This window comes from Calonectris borealis, chromosome 23 (genome assembly GCF_964195595.1).
Source record: "Calonectris borealis chromosome 23, bCalBor7.hap1.2, whole genome shotgun sequence".
Classification (NCBI taxonomy): Eukaryota; Metazoa; Chordata; class Aves; order Procellariiformes; family Procellariidae; genus Calonectris; species Calonectris borealis.
In genome coordinates, this window is record NC_134334.1 from 9352177 (window position 1) to 9365786 (window position 13610).

A 13610-nucleotide genomic window follows, 5' to 3' on the forward strand; every position below is an offset into this window, starting at 1 on the left:
TATACAGATCTATAAGAAGATCCAAGATCTATAAGAAGCTATAGGTGCAATCTGGAAAGGAGCATGCAGCGTCGCGCTTCCTATGCCACCGGCTGCTGGACGCAGAGAAACTTGAATTATTGAACTCAGGATCAGCCAGATACCTGAGGTTCTTGCTTTTATGTATATATACACACACACATATATAAGATGTATATACACACACAAAAAATGGATTGCGCTTTGCAATTTATGTTTATTTTTGCACTATGTATCTATTTTGCAATATATATATTGCAAAGCACAATCCATTTTTTGCAGCTATATATATAAAAATTGCAAAGCACAGTCCACGCAGCCAAGGTTTGAGGGGAAACACCCTACACCTCTTGCTAGGCTCAAACAGCAAAAGACGCGCCGTCAGCTCTCTTAATACATCGCAAAGTGCTGTGGGGTCCTCGCTCTCTTCCCAACTCCCTCCTGGGGCTCCCGCCGATGTCTTCGCTGTAGAAACCAGGAATGGGCTCCAAGGCAAGTCCAACCCTCCGCACTCTTCTCAGCAAGTTTTTAAAGGGTTTTCTGGGAAAGAAGCTGGTGTTTCAGGGAAGCGATGGGGATGACAGCATCTCCTGCTCTCTGCAGTTTCCTTAGGAAACCACTTAATGGGCAATTTCTTGCATTATATCAAGCTTTTTATTAGCACTCACTGCCAGGAGGACTGGACCGAAGCAGCCATCCCATACGCTGCCTTACACCTGTAATTACCCTCATTTCCATACAGGATTTCCACCCCGCTCTGACATTTCCTGGGCTCCCCATCCCCCCAAAACCATCAGCACTCATCCACCAAAATCACACCAAGACAATTATCCCCCCAAAGCAGCTCCCCGCCTCCACACCGCGCATCTGCTCGCAATCCCTCTCCTGCAAGTCTCCATCCCGTCTTAACCGGCATCTCCAGCTCGAGAAGGTCCTACAGAGAAAGCCCGTCTTATTTGCATAAATTGCATTACGAGAACAACTCGGCTTGAGAGGGAAATTTTAACTTCATTTTAAAACGTTGGGGAAAAAATCCCCGCTGCTATGCCAAGTTTAAGCACCTAAATAAACGATCCGAAAAGCGCCATTTGCAGGCAGCTCTTTGCGATTGTTACAGAAAAGTTACAATAACCAGGAAAATAGGGCCAATTATTCAGAAACCTCATTTCAGCCTCTATTTCTTCCACATACAGACGGCTCGGCAGGGATTTCCATATGCCCTCCTGCGAGCTGGCTGGGTCTGTGCCTCTACGTGAAGCTGTGAAGGAGCTGTACGTGGCTTGAAGTGAGCATCAGCCCTCTCGAACGGGGACCAGAGCTCAGCGCCCTGCACGAGGGGGTCCATGCGCATCTGCAACATGATGCAAAAATACAATCCGGAGAATACAATAATTTAAAAAATTTTTTTTTGCAGTTCAACCTTGCAAGCATTGCTATATTGGGGTGCAAAGTTAAATTTGCTATTAGGAATCGCCGCCCAAATGCAACAACCCCGATGCAAAAAGCTTCCACAGCACATTCTCCCCAGCATTTTTGCCCCTTTTTATTTTTTCCTTTTTAACCTTTTTGGGGGGTGTTGTCTGCGCACTGTACTTCCTGACCAAGCGGGGGAAAGGAGGCATCGCCCCGCGCGGACAAGCCCCATCGCACACCGGCTCATTCCAGCCCCTTCCAAATCTGCCGCAAGTGGGCAGTGATGACATTAATGCAATTTAAACATTTCCCGGACTAATTGACGAAAACTACCATTCACGCTGAAATAATTGGCTGTTAATTATATTTCAGTTGACAGCATTAAACTTCCATGACAGTGTTGGATTCTGTATCCTTTATACTTCAACCACTGATTAGTGTTAACAGACAATGTAAATAAGGTTTGTTTGGTTTTTTTTTTAATTGCGGTGAACACCTCCAGACAGCATTTGGGGCTGAAGTTTCCATTCTGACTCCTGCAAATCCCATCTCGGACTCCTCTCAGCAGCAGATCCAACAGCCACGCAGCAGCAAAGCCTTTTACTGGCCTTGGAGCCGGCATCACTTTAAAAACATCCATTTAAAAGCCTTTTTTTCCATGTAACTCAGCTGACATGATTGCTGTACAGGCGTTTCTGTCTTTGGAGGGTACATATTAAAAATGAATGCAGTATAAACAACAAGGTTTATATTGGTGAAATTAGTATCTTAGGTAAAAGCTGCATTTTGTGCTGCTCTTGCAAGTTTACCGGCGAGATGGTTTTTGCTTTGCTGGGCCCAAGTCAAGGGGTTTTTTATCCAGAATATGGCTAATGGCAGGAAAATGGCCAGAAGACGCAAGCGTGCCCTGGGCTGCAGCAGCAGCGTATCAGCAATGGTGGCCGGCAGAGAGAAAAGCCTCGCTTGTGGACCAAGAGCTTAAAATCAGCCGTGGATCACCCCGAAGGGTGATTTCACAGGCCCTGCGCAGAGATGCAAATGGGGGAAAAAAGGGGGCAAAATAGGAAAATGCAAAATCTCTGAGCTAACAGCATCACCCAGCAGACCCTCACCCGCGGAGAGCACAGTGCAAGCCTTTGTCCCTCCTCCCTCCTGCAGAGCTTTGGCCCAGAATATATATGTATATAAAAAACCACAAATACACACCTCCGTCCTGGGATGGAAAACAGAAGGGTCACAGGATAAAGAACATTATTAGAAGAAAACAATGATTCAAGCCCTAGGGATGAGTCGAGCTAGTATTTTAAAGAACATCTCATCACCTTTGATCATTAAGTAGCTCCCCAGCTTGGGACCTGAGTCTCTTGCAGAAAGGTTCAACCAAACACTGCTCCCGAGCAGCCTGCACGACGTACGGTTTTCCTCTCTCAGTCCATCTCTGCAAGGAGGAATTTGGAGGAGAAGCACAAATTGCCAGGCACGGGGCTGGGTGACAGCCGGGGGCAGAGCAGGGAGACCAACCACCGCCACCCCCCCGCGTGCAAACAGCCAGCCTCTCCGCGAAGCACGGGTCGCACTCAAGAAAGCATTTGGTTAGCCCAAAATACACTCGGATTTGCAAAAAGACGCAGTTACCGCCGCTGCCCGAGACCCGCCGGTGCAAAGCCAACACGTCCAGCCTCTCCCCTCGACACCTGGACCCCATGATGGACTTGCAGCAGCTCAAAACCAAAGCCCAAGCAGCATCGTCTCCTTCTGAGGATAAACACGAGGGCTTGTAATTTGTCCATTCGCACCTTCCACCGAGTCCCGCTGCCGCGCATCCCAGTTACATCCCTGCGTCTCCCGCAGCACCACGGCGCTCCGTGACCTCAGAGGAGCTGTCGGCCACCACCGCTCCCTCCTGGGTGGGCACCGGGGTGCTCAGCCATGCGCTGCAGAGCCTTTCGTGCTAATAAAGTGAATTTTGGCTCCATGCAGCCATCTTTTACTTTTAAAGAAGGAATATTAAAGAAGGAAGACTTTATATTCCATCCCTTGCTAGTGCTGTGACGTTGCAAGCGAGCGAGCTGTCACACCTGGACACAAGTACGGGCACTCCTTAGCAAGTTCGGGTTAAAGTTTTCACCCAACTAGCATAAAACCCTGCAGACACCATTTTTGAGCGTTTCCTGAGTTAGACGCCGGCGCAGCCTCGGCACTTCCTTATGGACGCAGCCCTGGGACGGGACCCCCAGTTGCACGCCCCGACCACGCACCATCAACCGGTGCTTGCACCCATCTCACTCGCGGCCATTGGGCAGGACACGCAGAGACCGCCTGTCTGCAAAGTTACCCCCTGCGTCCTGGCACCCCCCAACACCCCAAAAAAAGGATTATTCCCAGCAAGCCGAAGTCCGCTCACTCGGCTGCCCCGTCCGCACGCTGGCGGGTGTCTCACAGCGGATGTAAAGAAATAAAACCTGACATAAACCTCTCGTGCGTGCCGGCGGGAGGAGGGGGGCAGAGGGGCTCGGGAGGCAGGCTGGAGGTTGCAAAGGCTTTCAAAAGCACACAGGGTTTAAAAGCAGCTGGCTGGTGGGCTGCGACCTCCGCAGCGGCCCCCGGAGCTGGCCGCCGAGCCCTCTGCGAGCTCCCGGCGCGCTCCAACTTCTCCATGAGACAAAATGGACTACGGGGTGCGGGAAGCCGCCTGCCCGCCCACCCTTCCCCCCGCCGCGGGGGGAGCTGAAGCCCCTCGCCCCTGCCCCAAGCTTCGCCCTCGGCGCGGGGGGAGAGCACGGCAACCCACAGCCACCCTCCTGCATGGCCACGGCGAGCTTCGAGGCGTGCTCGCCAGCCGTTGTTTTGTTTCTCCCAGGAGGAAGCGAGCTACAACGGCACAAAGCAAGCAAGGAAAAGAAATGCACAGCGGGCTGCATCCCCCCCGCACAAGACAGCAGGACCCCCAGGGACCCCCTCTTACCTGCGTGGGCTAGGCAGGGGCACAGCACCCTGCCCCTCGCATCGTCCCCGGCCGCCCCGCGCCGTGCCCGGGGACCCGAACAATAGGCCGGGCGCGGAGCAAAGCCGTGCTCGCAGCGGCACGTCCCCGGCTTGCTCTCCTCCTGCTCCGACTTCATGGCGGGGGACGGCGCGGTTGGGGGTCCCCAGCGCTGGGGGTCCCCGGGCGGGCAGGCTCCTCCCCGGCAGCGCACGGAAGTACGGCGGGCGCTACCTGTGCCAGGAATTTGACCCCTCGCAGGTCGCCGAGTTTCCCCGGCCTGATGTCACGCCGGCAGAGGAGTGGCTTTGCCCGCCGCCGAGCCGAGGTGCGCGGGACAGGGGCCCGGAGCAGGCGAGCGCTCTCCCCGCCGCCCCGGAGCAAAGGGCTGCGCAGGAACCCGGAGCCTGGCCGGCGGCGGAAATGATTCCCGGCTCGCCGGCCATCGCTCCTGCCACCACCCACCGAGCCGGCGGCAGCAGATAACGCCCGCGATGTCCCAGCTGCACCAGCTCGGCCACCTCTGTTTGCAATACTCAGCCATCGCAGTGGGGAAACTGAGGCACAAGGAAGGTAACACACCACAAAGCAGCCCTGTCTCTGGCATACAGCTGCAGCTCATGCTAGCTGTTCCTTGCAAGGGAAATAGATGCAATATTTTTTTTTGCAATGCCATTATTATTTGTTTTGTCCAGGCAGGTTGCAATTGCAGGACACCCACGGCTGTGGGAGCATCACCGCAGACCGGCCTCCTCCTGCAAACCGCCACGACTGGCCCTGCAGCAAGGAAGGGCAGAGAGGGGGAGCTGGAGGACGGGATGAGCGGGGACATGGCAAAACCCAGACAGAAAGTAAGGACAACTTGCTTTTCTATAATAAAAGCTGCATAAATGTACACCAGAAAAAGCAAACTCTCTGAAACCCAGCTTTTTGGGGTTGCTTGGCTTGTTTGGGTGTTGCTTTTTTGCACGCCATGGTACACGCTGCGCCGTTACCTGCCTTTATCCAGCCACCTGGGCCACGTGTTTCCAAGCCTTCCACAGCAGACCCACTTTTAAAATGTATTCACCCCACCAAAGAGATGAAGAACCGGGCAGAGGCACTTTGGGCTGTGCCAGCCTCTTTGCCGCTACCTGGGCTGGCGAGGGCCGGGCGGCCGCTGCCCCGGAGTGGGGACACTTTGCAAGCAGCTCCCAGCACGCTGCCTGCACGCACCTCTTGCTCTGCCCAGGAGGGCAAGACCTGCACTAAGTTCAGAAAACACAGTCTCAGATGGGGGAAAAAAAAAAAATAATCACCATATTCTGCTTTCCAACAGTGCCCGGCACGCGAAGCCTCCACCAGCCACTGCAAATCCAGCTCCCGCGCCCTACAGCAGCAGCATCTTAAGCATGGGGAAACTGAGGCACACCCTGCGTGCACCGGCTTTTAGATTTTTGGGAAGCGGGTGACAGAGTGTAACCGCGGGAGGAGTGAGCCGCCCCCAGCGAGGAAGAGATGCAGCCACAGTCGTCGCATGCCCAAATGAGCTGGGTCAATAAACCAGGTCCTCACCAGCCCCACACCCTGCTGCCAGGCACTGCCCGCTTTCCCTACCCTGCTGCTTCCTCGCCAGCAGCTTGGGAACGGGAAGGGAGCTGGGTTTTATGTTGCAACAAGCTATGGTTCTTATTGCAACAAGCCCCGGTGCGTGCAACGGGCCAGCACTGACAGCGCTGACGTTGCTGGCAGCCCGGTGCATGCCATGGCACCGCCTCCAGCATCGCAGCCGGGGTGTGCAATGCACCCATTGCCCCAGCCCCTGCCATCACCAGCCTCGGCTCCTCGAAGCCCACGAAACCTCCGCTCTTGGCTGCTGCGTCACCTCCCATCACTCCCTGTTTGCACAACTCCCCTCCTCAGGGATCAAGTCGGAGCGCGCCCGCCCGTGCCGACTCAGCTCTCAATGTGGCGGGGACGCCGTGGCAGCCAGAGCAACCCCACGCGAGCAAGGAAACACCACTGGATTTGGGAGAACCCGCTGATTTAAATCTGCTTTACAAACAAGCACAGTGCGGAGGTAACTGTGCACCTCTTGGTGTGATCTGCCACGGCACGGGAAGGTGCGGAGCGGTGATGCCCCCGAACCAAAGCAAAGGGAGGAGGTCTTCCGCGTCACGGGCGTTGCACAAGCCTCGAGCTCCCCAAGAGCAGCTCCTCGGAGCCTCCTCCGACCCGTCGCGCTCCTCCCTGGCTGGGCTCGCGTCCTTGCTCCTGCTGACTAATGGTGGACCAAGCAGCATTACTCGTGCCCGCAGCACCCGTCCCCAGCGCACGCACGCAGCAGGAGGTACTGCGACGGTGCGGTACCGCTGCTCTTTAATCCAGCGATGCCACCTGCAGGGACTCCCCTGCCCCTTCCTACTTGATTAAAACCCCCTTTGGAAGGTGCACAGAAAAAGGGTGCCGGTTAATTAAAAGGCGGTGCACGCCTTGGCCGGGTTTGCATGGTGCAGCCGGGCGCCGAGCGTGCCCGTGTCGGGCAGCAGTCGCGCTTTTGGCTGCAGTTAAATTGGGGTTGGGGTCTGGGCTTCCTCTCCTTGCTTTGGAGCAACCCATTACCGCCTGCCGGTGGTGGCTGCTGCCAGGAGGGAGGTGACACGACAGGGAGCTTTGCTCGCACACCGTCCCCTCTGGAGACAACACGTGGAGAAGGCATCAGCCCTAACGAGAGCCGGCTTTCCTGGGGTCACAGCACACCTAACTGGGAGGCTGGGAGGGAAGAGGTTGATAATGGAGCCAGTGGAGATTGGGATTTCCACGCAACCCCAGACACCCATATTTCTCCACGAGGCAGTTTTGCTAATGAGCAAAGAAGTGGCTTCTGCAAAAGATTTATCCTTGTCCACGCATGTGGGCGTGGGGTGCTGCACGCAGGATGCCTTGGCTGGGCTGGGGCTATGGGTGGTCACCACCAAAATCTCCCAACTCCTTCAAGGTTGGGCTGAAAAAACCATCACCTGCAAGGGCAGGGGCCACCAGAGACCTGCAACAGAGAGTCAAGGTGGGGTCAAGAAGCACTTCAACTTCAGCATCGCCACTCAAAAAGTTACCATTCTCACCGAAACACTTCATGGCAGTTGGTGGTTGATTAAATGCAGCTTGACCATATGGATGTCAATGTATATTACTGCCCTGAAGGCACAGGCACCTGCAGTGATTGCTGAATAACCTAAGCCCCGTGAGAAGTATCTGCAGAAGGTCAGCGATACATTTATGTGCCTCTGGACAGGAGCTGGTCCTTGCAGAGCTACATTTGACCTGGAGAACAGAGCTGTCCATAAAAACCACATACCCATCGACTGGAACAGAAAAATCAGGAGAGCTCGTACAAGGTCTCCTGCATCAAAATGCCATCTGCTTCCACGAAATCTTGCTAAAACATTTCCCCCCGTGCCCGTGGAAACCCCCTTCCCCATCCCCGTCTCTCACAAAAAAAAAAAAAAGCAGCAAGGAGATGTTTCGAAACAGAGCTGGTTTCTTCTCCCCTCCGGTTTTTCTTTCAAGGAAAACTTTTCTCAAAAATGACACATTTTTGTCAAACATTTCACTCGCAACAAATTGGCGTTGTCACCAGGGAGAGCACTCGGCTGGGAATTTCGGAGGCGCTTCGGGAAGCCTCCGTCTGCTTTTACTGAGTTAAAAATCAACGGCGGTGAGGTTGCAAAATGTAACGTGCAAGGGGAAGGATTAATTAACATAGATCTGGCTCCAAAACCAGAGGTGGTAAGAGTAATTTTCATTCAGGAACTTGGCACCGCTTGGCACCTCCTCCTCCTCCAGCACTGCTGGAGTATTTTAAGCTCCTGAAAATCACACGTGCATCGCTGAGAGTTTTTGCATTGATTAATTAAAGCCTCAATGGAGAGAAAAATCCAAAGTTTTTTTTTTATGTCCCTACCCAGGCCATACACAGTGACCTTCCCCTTCTTAAAAATAGCATTGCAAAAGCTGTTTGCAAGGTTAAGAGGCAAAAAAGTAACAAGTAAAGGGTAAACATCGTCGTGCGGGTTACAACCTCTTTTGGTACAGTTTCCTGAACTCATCACAGTTATTTCGGTTGTGTTTTTTATTTTATCATGATAATTATAGTTGTTATCACAGATGTTTTATACCTAACAACTTCTGGCTTCCTTATGATATTTTCATTCAAATGCTAAAAGGCTGTAATGAGACTAAGATAACGGCCCACAAAAATAAATGATACAGATCAGAATAGGGAGAATTTGGTTAAAAAAAAAAAAAAGGAAAACAAATAGAAATTATCCATCCTAATTAGCATTCCAAGACAGTAACTGGGGAAAAAAAAAATGTATTCTGGGGAGGGTTGTTTCACCTGGTACCTAAACCCCAACACAGCCCACCCTGCTCCATCCAGGGCGACGAGCACCCTGCTTCGGAGGCGGTTAGAAGGCAAGGAAAGCCCCAAATCCTCGTTGCCAGTTTATATTCACATCACTTACGGGCCACGCACCCAAAACCTCAGCTGCGCCCTTCGCAAGCAGCCTGCTGCTCCCTGCCCGGGGCGGCACCCGCTCCGCGCTCCTGCCACATCTGCATCCAGAGGCAAACGTCACCGACTCCTTCCTGCCCTCCCCAGCTTCGTCAGCGCTAACGAGCGCGCGGGGCGGCACCGACAGCCTCTCATTTGCAGCCGTGGAGGGGACAGGGCACGGCCGGCCACCCGGCTTGGGTATCGATCAGCGAAACGTGGGCTCTCCGAGAGCTTTGGACCGCCGAACCCCACCAGAATCAATATTTTCCTTTTAAAAATAACGCTGGGGGGAAAAGCACATCTAATATAGATTCAGTGTTATTCTGAGTTTTACATTATTCATTGAACCTCATCCTATGTCACGCTGCAGCGAATATATTACCATATATGATGACAAAGAAATTGCACAACTCCTGCAAATATACAAGAAAGCGGCAGCCTGGGCTGTAAAACAGCCCGCTCGATTGGCAATCTCTCATTAGCAACATGTAATTAAGTTGCTATACATTGAGGTTGTGCCTGTGCCACCAGCCACTTTATGGTGAAAGAGGAGAATAATAAATCAAAATAATAATAGTAAATCAAACAGCAACAAAACCCAGAGCTGCGCAGCAGGTCTCAAACTTTCGGAAACGTTTTCTTGTCGAGGTTTGCGAAGCCTTATCTCACCCGCTGCACAGCCAGGAACGTCACTGCAAGGCCACCAAGGGCCATCACGTCCCCAGAGCCAGCCAGCTCAGCCTGCCCGAGCAGGGAGGCACCGGCAGGGAACAGGCTGCACACTCACAAATAACAGGAGAAAAAAAAAAGGAAGCCTACCAGGAAAGGTTAATAATTTATCTGTATATAAAAATGTGCTTCCATTTCTAAAAATCACTTTGCATCCTCAATGACACGCATGATTTTAATGGGGTTGAAGACAGGCAACTCGCCTCCGAAATTGGACGCTATCTTTACTAGCCAGATGTTACTGCCTTTTAAAAAATTTTTTCAAAGCTGCACTTTAGCTTCCAGAGAGTTTCAAATAAGTAATTCTAATGATCCCTCTTCATTAACCACTCCAGCAATATACGTACGCATATTAAGGAATCCAGTATAGAAAACATCTTTTTACGACACCTGCTGCCAGCCCAGCTGCTGCCCACGCAACCTGCTGCATTTATCCATATGGAAAGCATTTACCCAAACCCCATTTCTTTTCACCCCAAACCTGCTGCTCACCGGGCACGGAGGGAGGGGAGGTTGGGCAGAGACCACCCACATCCCGCTCACATCCCCATCTTGCACCTCCAAAGCGGCAAGGAAGAACCATTTCACCCGCTCACGTTTTTGGAGCCATGTGCAGCGATCAGATGCAGATTTGGGAGTGGATGCAATGCAGCAACCGAGTTGGAAATGTGCATCATGCCAGCACCTCCTTTGCCACTGGTGAAGCTGGCAAAGCACAAAACCCACCTCAGTGCGCCCGTGATTGTGCCCATGTCCCGGTGGCTATTCAGCCGGGACCACAAAAAGCAGCAAGGTTTGTACATGTGCATCAGTAAAGACTCAAAAGGTCACTACAGGACAATTTCTGGTGGCTTGCAGGAATTGCAAAAAAAAAGGGAATAAAGCCTGGCTGAACTCGCTTGGCCTTGCAGGCAGGTTAGGAAAGCCCAGGGGGGCTGCACAGATCAATGACCCCGTGTGCCCGGACGTATCCCGTTCCCCTCCTGTCTGCTGCGTGCATCAACAGAATATTTATAAATCAATTGAAGGCAATTAATCAGCTCGAGGAAGATAAGGAATAATGAAGAAAAGAGATTAGCTGGCGATGTACAAACAGAGCTCCTCTGGGGAGGAAGGGCTGTGGTTGGAAGCCTCCTCTGCACAGCCTATTAGCTCCACTTAAAAAAGAAATTTAAAAGAACCTGAATAACTAAAAGGAAGAGTCAATGGTTCATGCTAACAGGTTCTAAAAACCTGCGGCAGCCGTGTTTGTTAACCAACACGGCCCACCGACAGAAGGACCTGCAGAAAAACCATCGCCCCGTGCCGCGGAGGGACGCTCGGCCGGGGCCGGATCCCCGCATCCCCCACAGCCGCCCGGCGCGAGGGAGCGAGGGCGCTGGAGCCGCGGCTGGAGCCAGGGAGGCTCGTGCAGACCCCGTGAGCTGCACGGGGCCGACGCTGCCGTCCTGCTGGGTTCTTTTAAGTGACCAACCCCTTCTAGCTGAGTTACAAATAACAACGGAGAAACGCCTCCAGGACCGAGGGGAAGCCTCCAGGGAGACACAGCCTCGTATCACCCACCCGACGTATCCCACCGCAGCCTTCCAATCGCCAACCCGCTCCCTGCCAGCAAAGCCAGGACTAAATACACCGTCGTTTCACTTGCCAACCGAAAAATTAACCTCTGGGCAGAGCAGCCGACAGCCACACTTTCTGTATGTTTTTCTACGGATTTTTTCACCTTAATCCTTCCACGCCAAACTTTGGGAAGGGGAGTCTCAGGACAAGATCAGCAGCTGTATTGCTGCTGTTAGTTATGTATTTCACACCCCCAGAAGATGCCAGCACCAGGGCTGGTCTTAATCCAGCCTGCAGGACCAGCATCACCACGACGGTGCTACCCAGAACCGGGCACTTTTCATAAAAATTACACCCCTGCACTGCTCCGAGGGGGGTTACAAGCTGCCACTTCATTTTTGAGGAGCACCCAAAACCGCCACATCCCCCATCTGTGACCCGCATCCTACGGGAACGCTCCCGGGCATGCCTGCAAGAAACTTTCCCAAATTTGTGCTGCAGGATCCCACCCGAGAGCTGACACCCGGGTGGCATCTTCATAAGAAAGGGCTCGGGAAGAGCCGCCAGCTCGGAGGACTAAGCCCAGCATTCCAGCACAATACTCGCCTTTTTCAAGTAACACTCCACAAAATCGCCAGGTCAGGGCTGAAGCCCACGAGTTTTGCGGAGGGGAAGGAGGGAAAGCATCTCCCCGCCTTACTCGCCCACTTGCAAGGCAGCAACTTAACCTTCAAGGAAGAACTCAAGTTCATTTAGTAACAGTCCTTATCTACAAGCTGGGGGCAGAATAATTCTACCGAGAACAATATATAATAGATAAAAATAACTGCACTGCAGCAAGGAGACGGATAGCACGGTGCAGGGCAGTACCGAGCAGCTTTCTCCCTGTTAAAACAGCCCATCAATTTAATGGCAAGTTACGGGCTGACAGCGGGAAAACTGCCCCCAATTCTGATGTTTAAGGGGCTAATGTTGATTTAAAAGGCTAGCGCTTGTCTTGGCGGGTGTGAATTCGCAGGCTGAGCCCACGTCATGCACAAACCCGATGCTCCCCAGCAGCCCCACTGCATCTCTGCTCCCGCGTCTGCAGCCCATCACTGTTCAGTGACTCAGAGCCCCCTTTCCAAAAGCTTTTTTTCCTTTTTAAATAGACAATAAACCTGAAGGTCTTTCCAAGTGCCTAAGCAGCGAGAGAGAGATATTTTATTTATGTGCCACTTATTGAACTTCCAAACTATGTTTATTAAAACCTCCTTCGCAGCAAAGTTTGTCTTTCCCTGTCTTCCCCCTGTCCCTGTAGGACAAAAATCAAACGCCTGAGAGTTTTCAACCATTCACATAACACCGTAACTTTACCACCACATGAAATATCACAGCACACCTGACTGCAATGAAATGAATACACCCCTGCACCATAAAAAGACCAAACAGACCCCAAATTGGTACCGGCAGGCTGAAAATGGGGAGCCAAACCCCGAGCGCTACCAAAAATGTGTTTTTTTCTGAAATACCCGCAGTGTTACTTGATGGGAGCATTGTGGCAGGCGGTGTAACACCGCCCGCTGCACATCTATTTTATACGCATGCACAAAGGCAGAAAAAGCCATTTAAAGCTTGGAGGGCTGCACTTGGTGCCTGCCTGGAATTAAATAACGCACTAGGTTGCAAAGTTAATAAAAGTGACAGCCTTATATTAATCTTAGCTTGTGCCGCAGCGCTTGGAGCCGGCAGGCAGCCACTCTCACAAAGTTATCAGCGCTTTGCACCAGGCAAACCCAGGGCTGGGAAAATAAAATATAAAAAAACTTAAACCAAAACAAAACCCAAAAAGGAGCAGCAGAAGCTACAGAAGATGCCAAAGCCAGTAGCAAAAGCCCAGCCGCTGGCAGCATCAGGTTGGAGTCCGGGGCCAGATCCCTATGGAATGAGCTCAGCATCAATACTGCTGGGGAGACCACTCTTGCTAGGGTAGAAAATTGCATCCCGGAGAAGGCGGGTGGTGTGCAAGGAAGCACTGCAACCCAGCTAAGCAGAGAAAAAAACCTCGTATTTTTTATTTCCAACCAGATGAAGCAAAATAGCGATGCTTTCTGGAGGCAGCCATGCTCTGAAATGTTTTACCTGGACACAACAGAAAGCCCAGGGAGGTCGAGCATTGCAACTCCTCTGGCACCCAAGCGCCAGGTGAGCACGGAGCGGCCGAGAACATCAAGCTCCAAGAAAACACAGCATTTACATCCACTCCTGATGGACCCAAACCATGGCTGGAAAAAGCCAGCTGAAGGATTGGTTTAATTTTTAAATTGCATTAAATGCCTTTCAAAGCTCCCCAGGAAGCATACGCTGCTTAAAGTCATAGGGTGGATGTGCAAA

The 13610-nt window shown here is 52.2% G+C and overlaps 1 protein-coding gene across 4 annotated transcripts in view; it reads right to left on the reverse strand.

The window, feature by feature from the left end:
* KAZN (kazrin, periplakin interacting protein) overlaps positions 1-13610 on the reverse strand; it is a 243457-nt gene that overhangs the window by 14934 nt on the left and 214913 nt on the right. The window contains exon 1 of one of the 4 annotated variants that reach the window (XM_075172636.1): positions 4397-4894. The exons of the other annotated variants lie outside the window; for them this stretch is intronic. Within the exon in view, the coding sequence (XP_075028737.1) occupies positions 4397-4553 (157 nt within the window). The 5' untranslated portion in view covers positions 4554-4894. Of the gene's footprint in view, positions 1-4396; positions 4895-13610 lie in introns of those variants that run through there. 4 annotated transcript variants of the gene reach the window in all.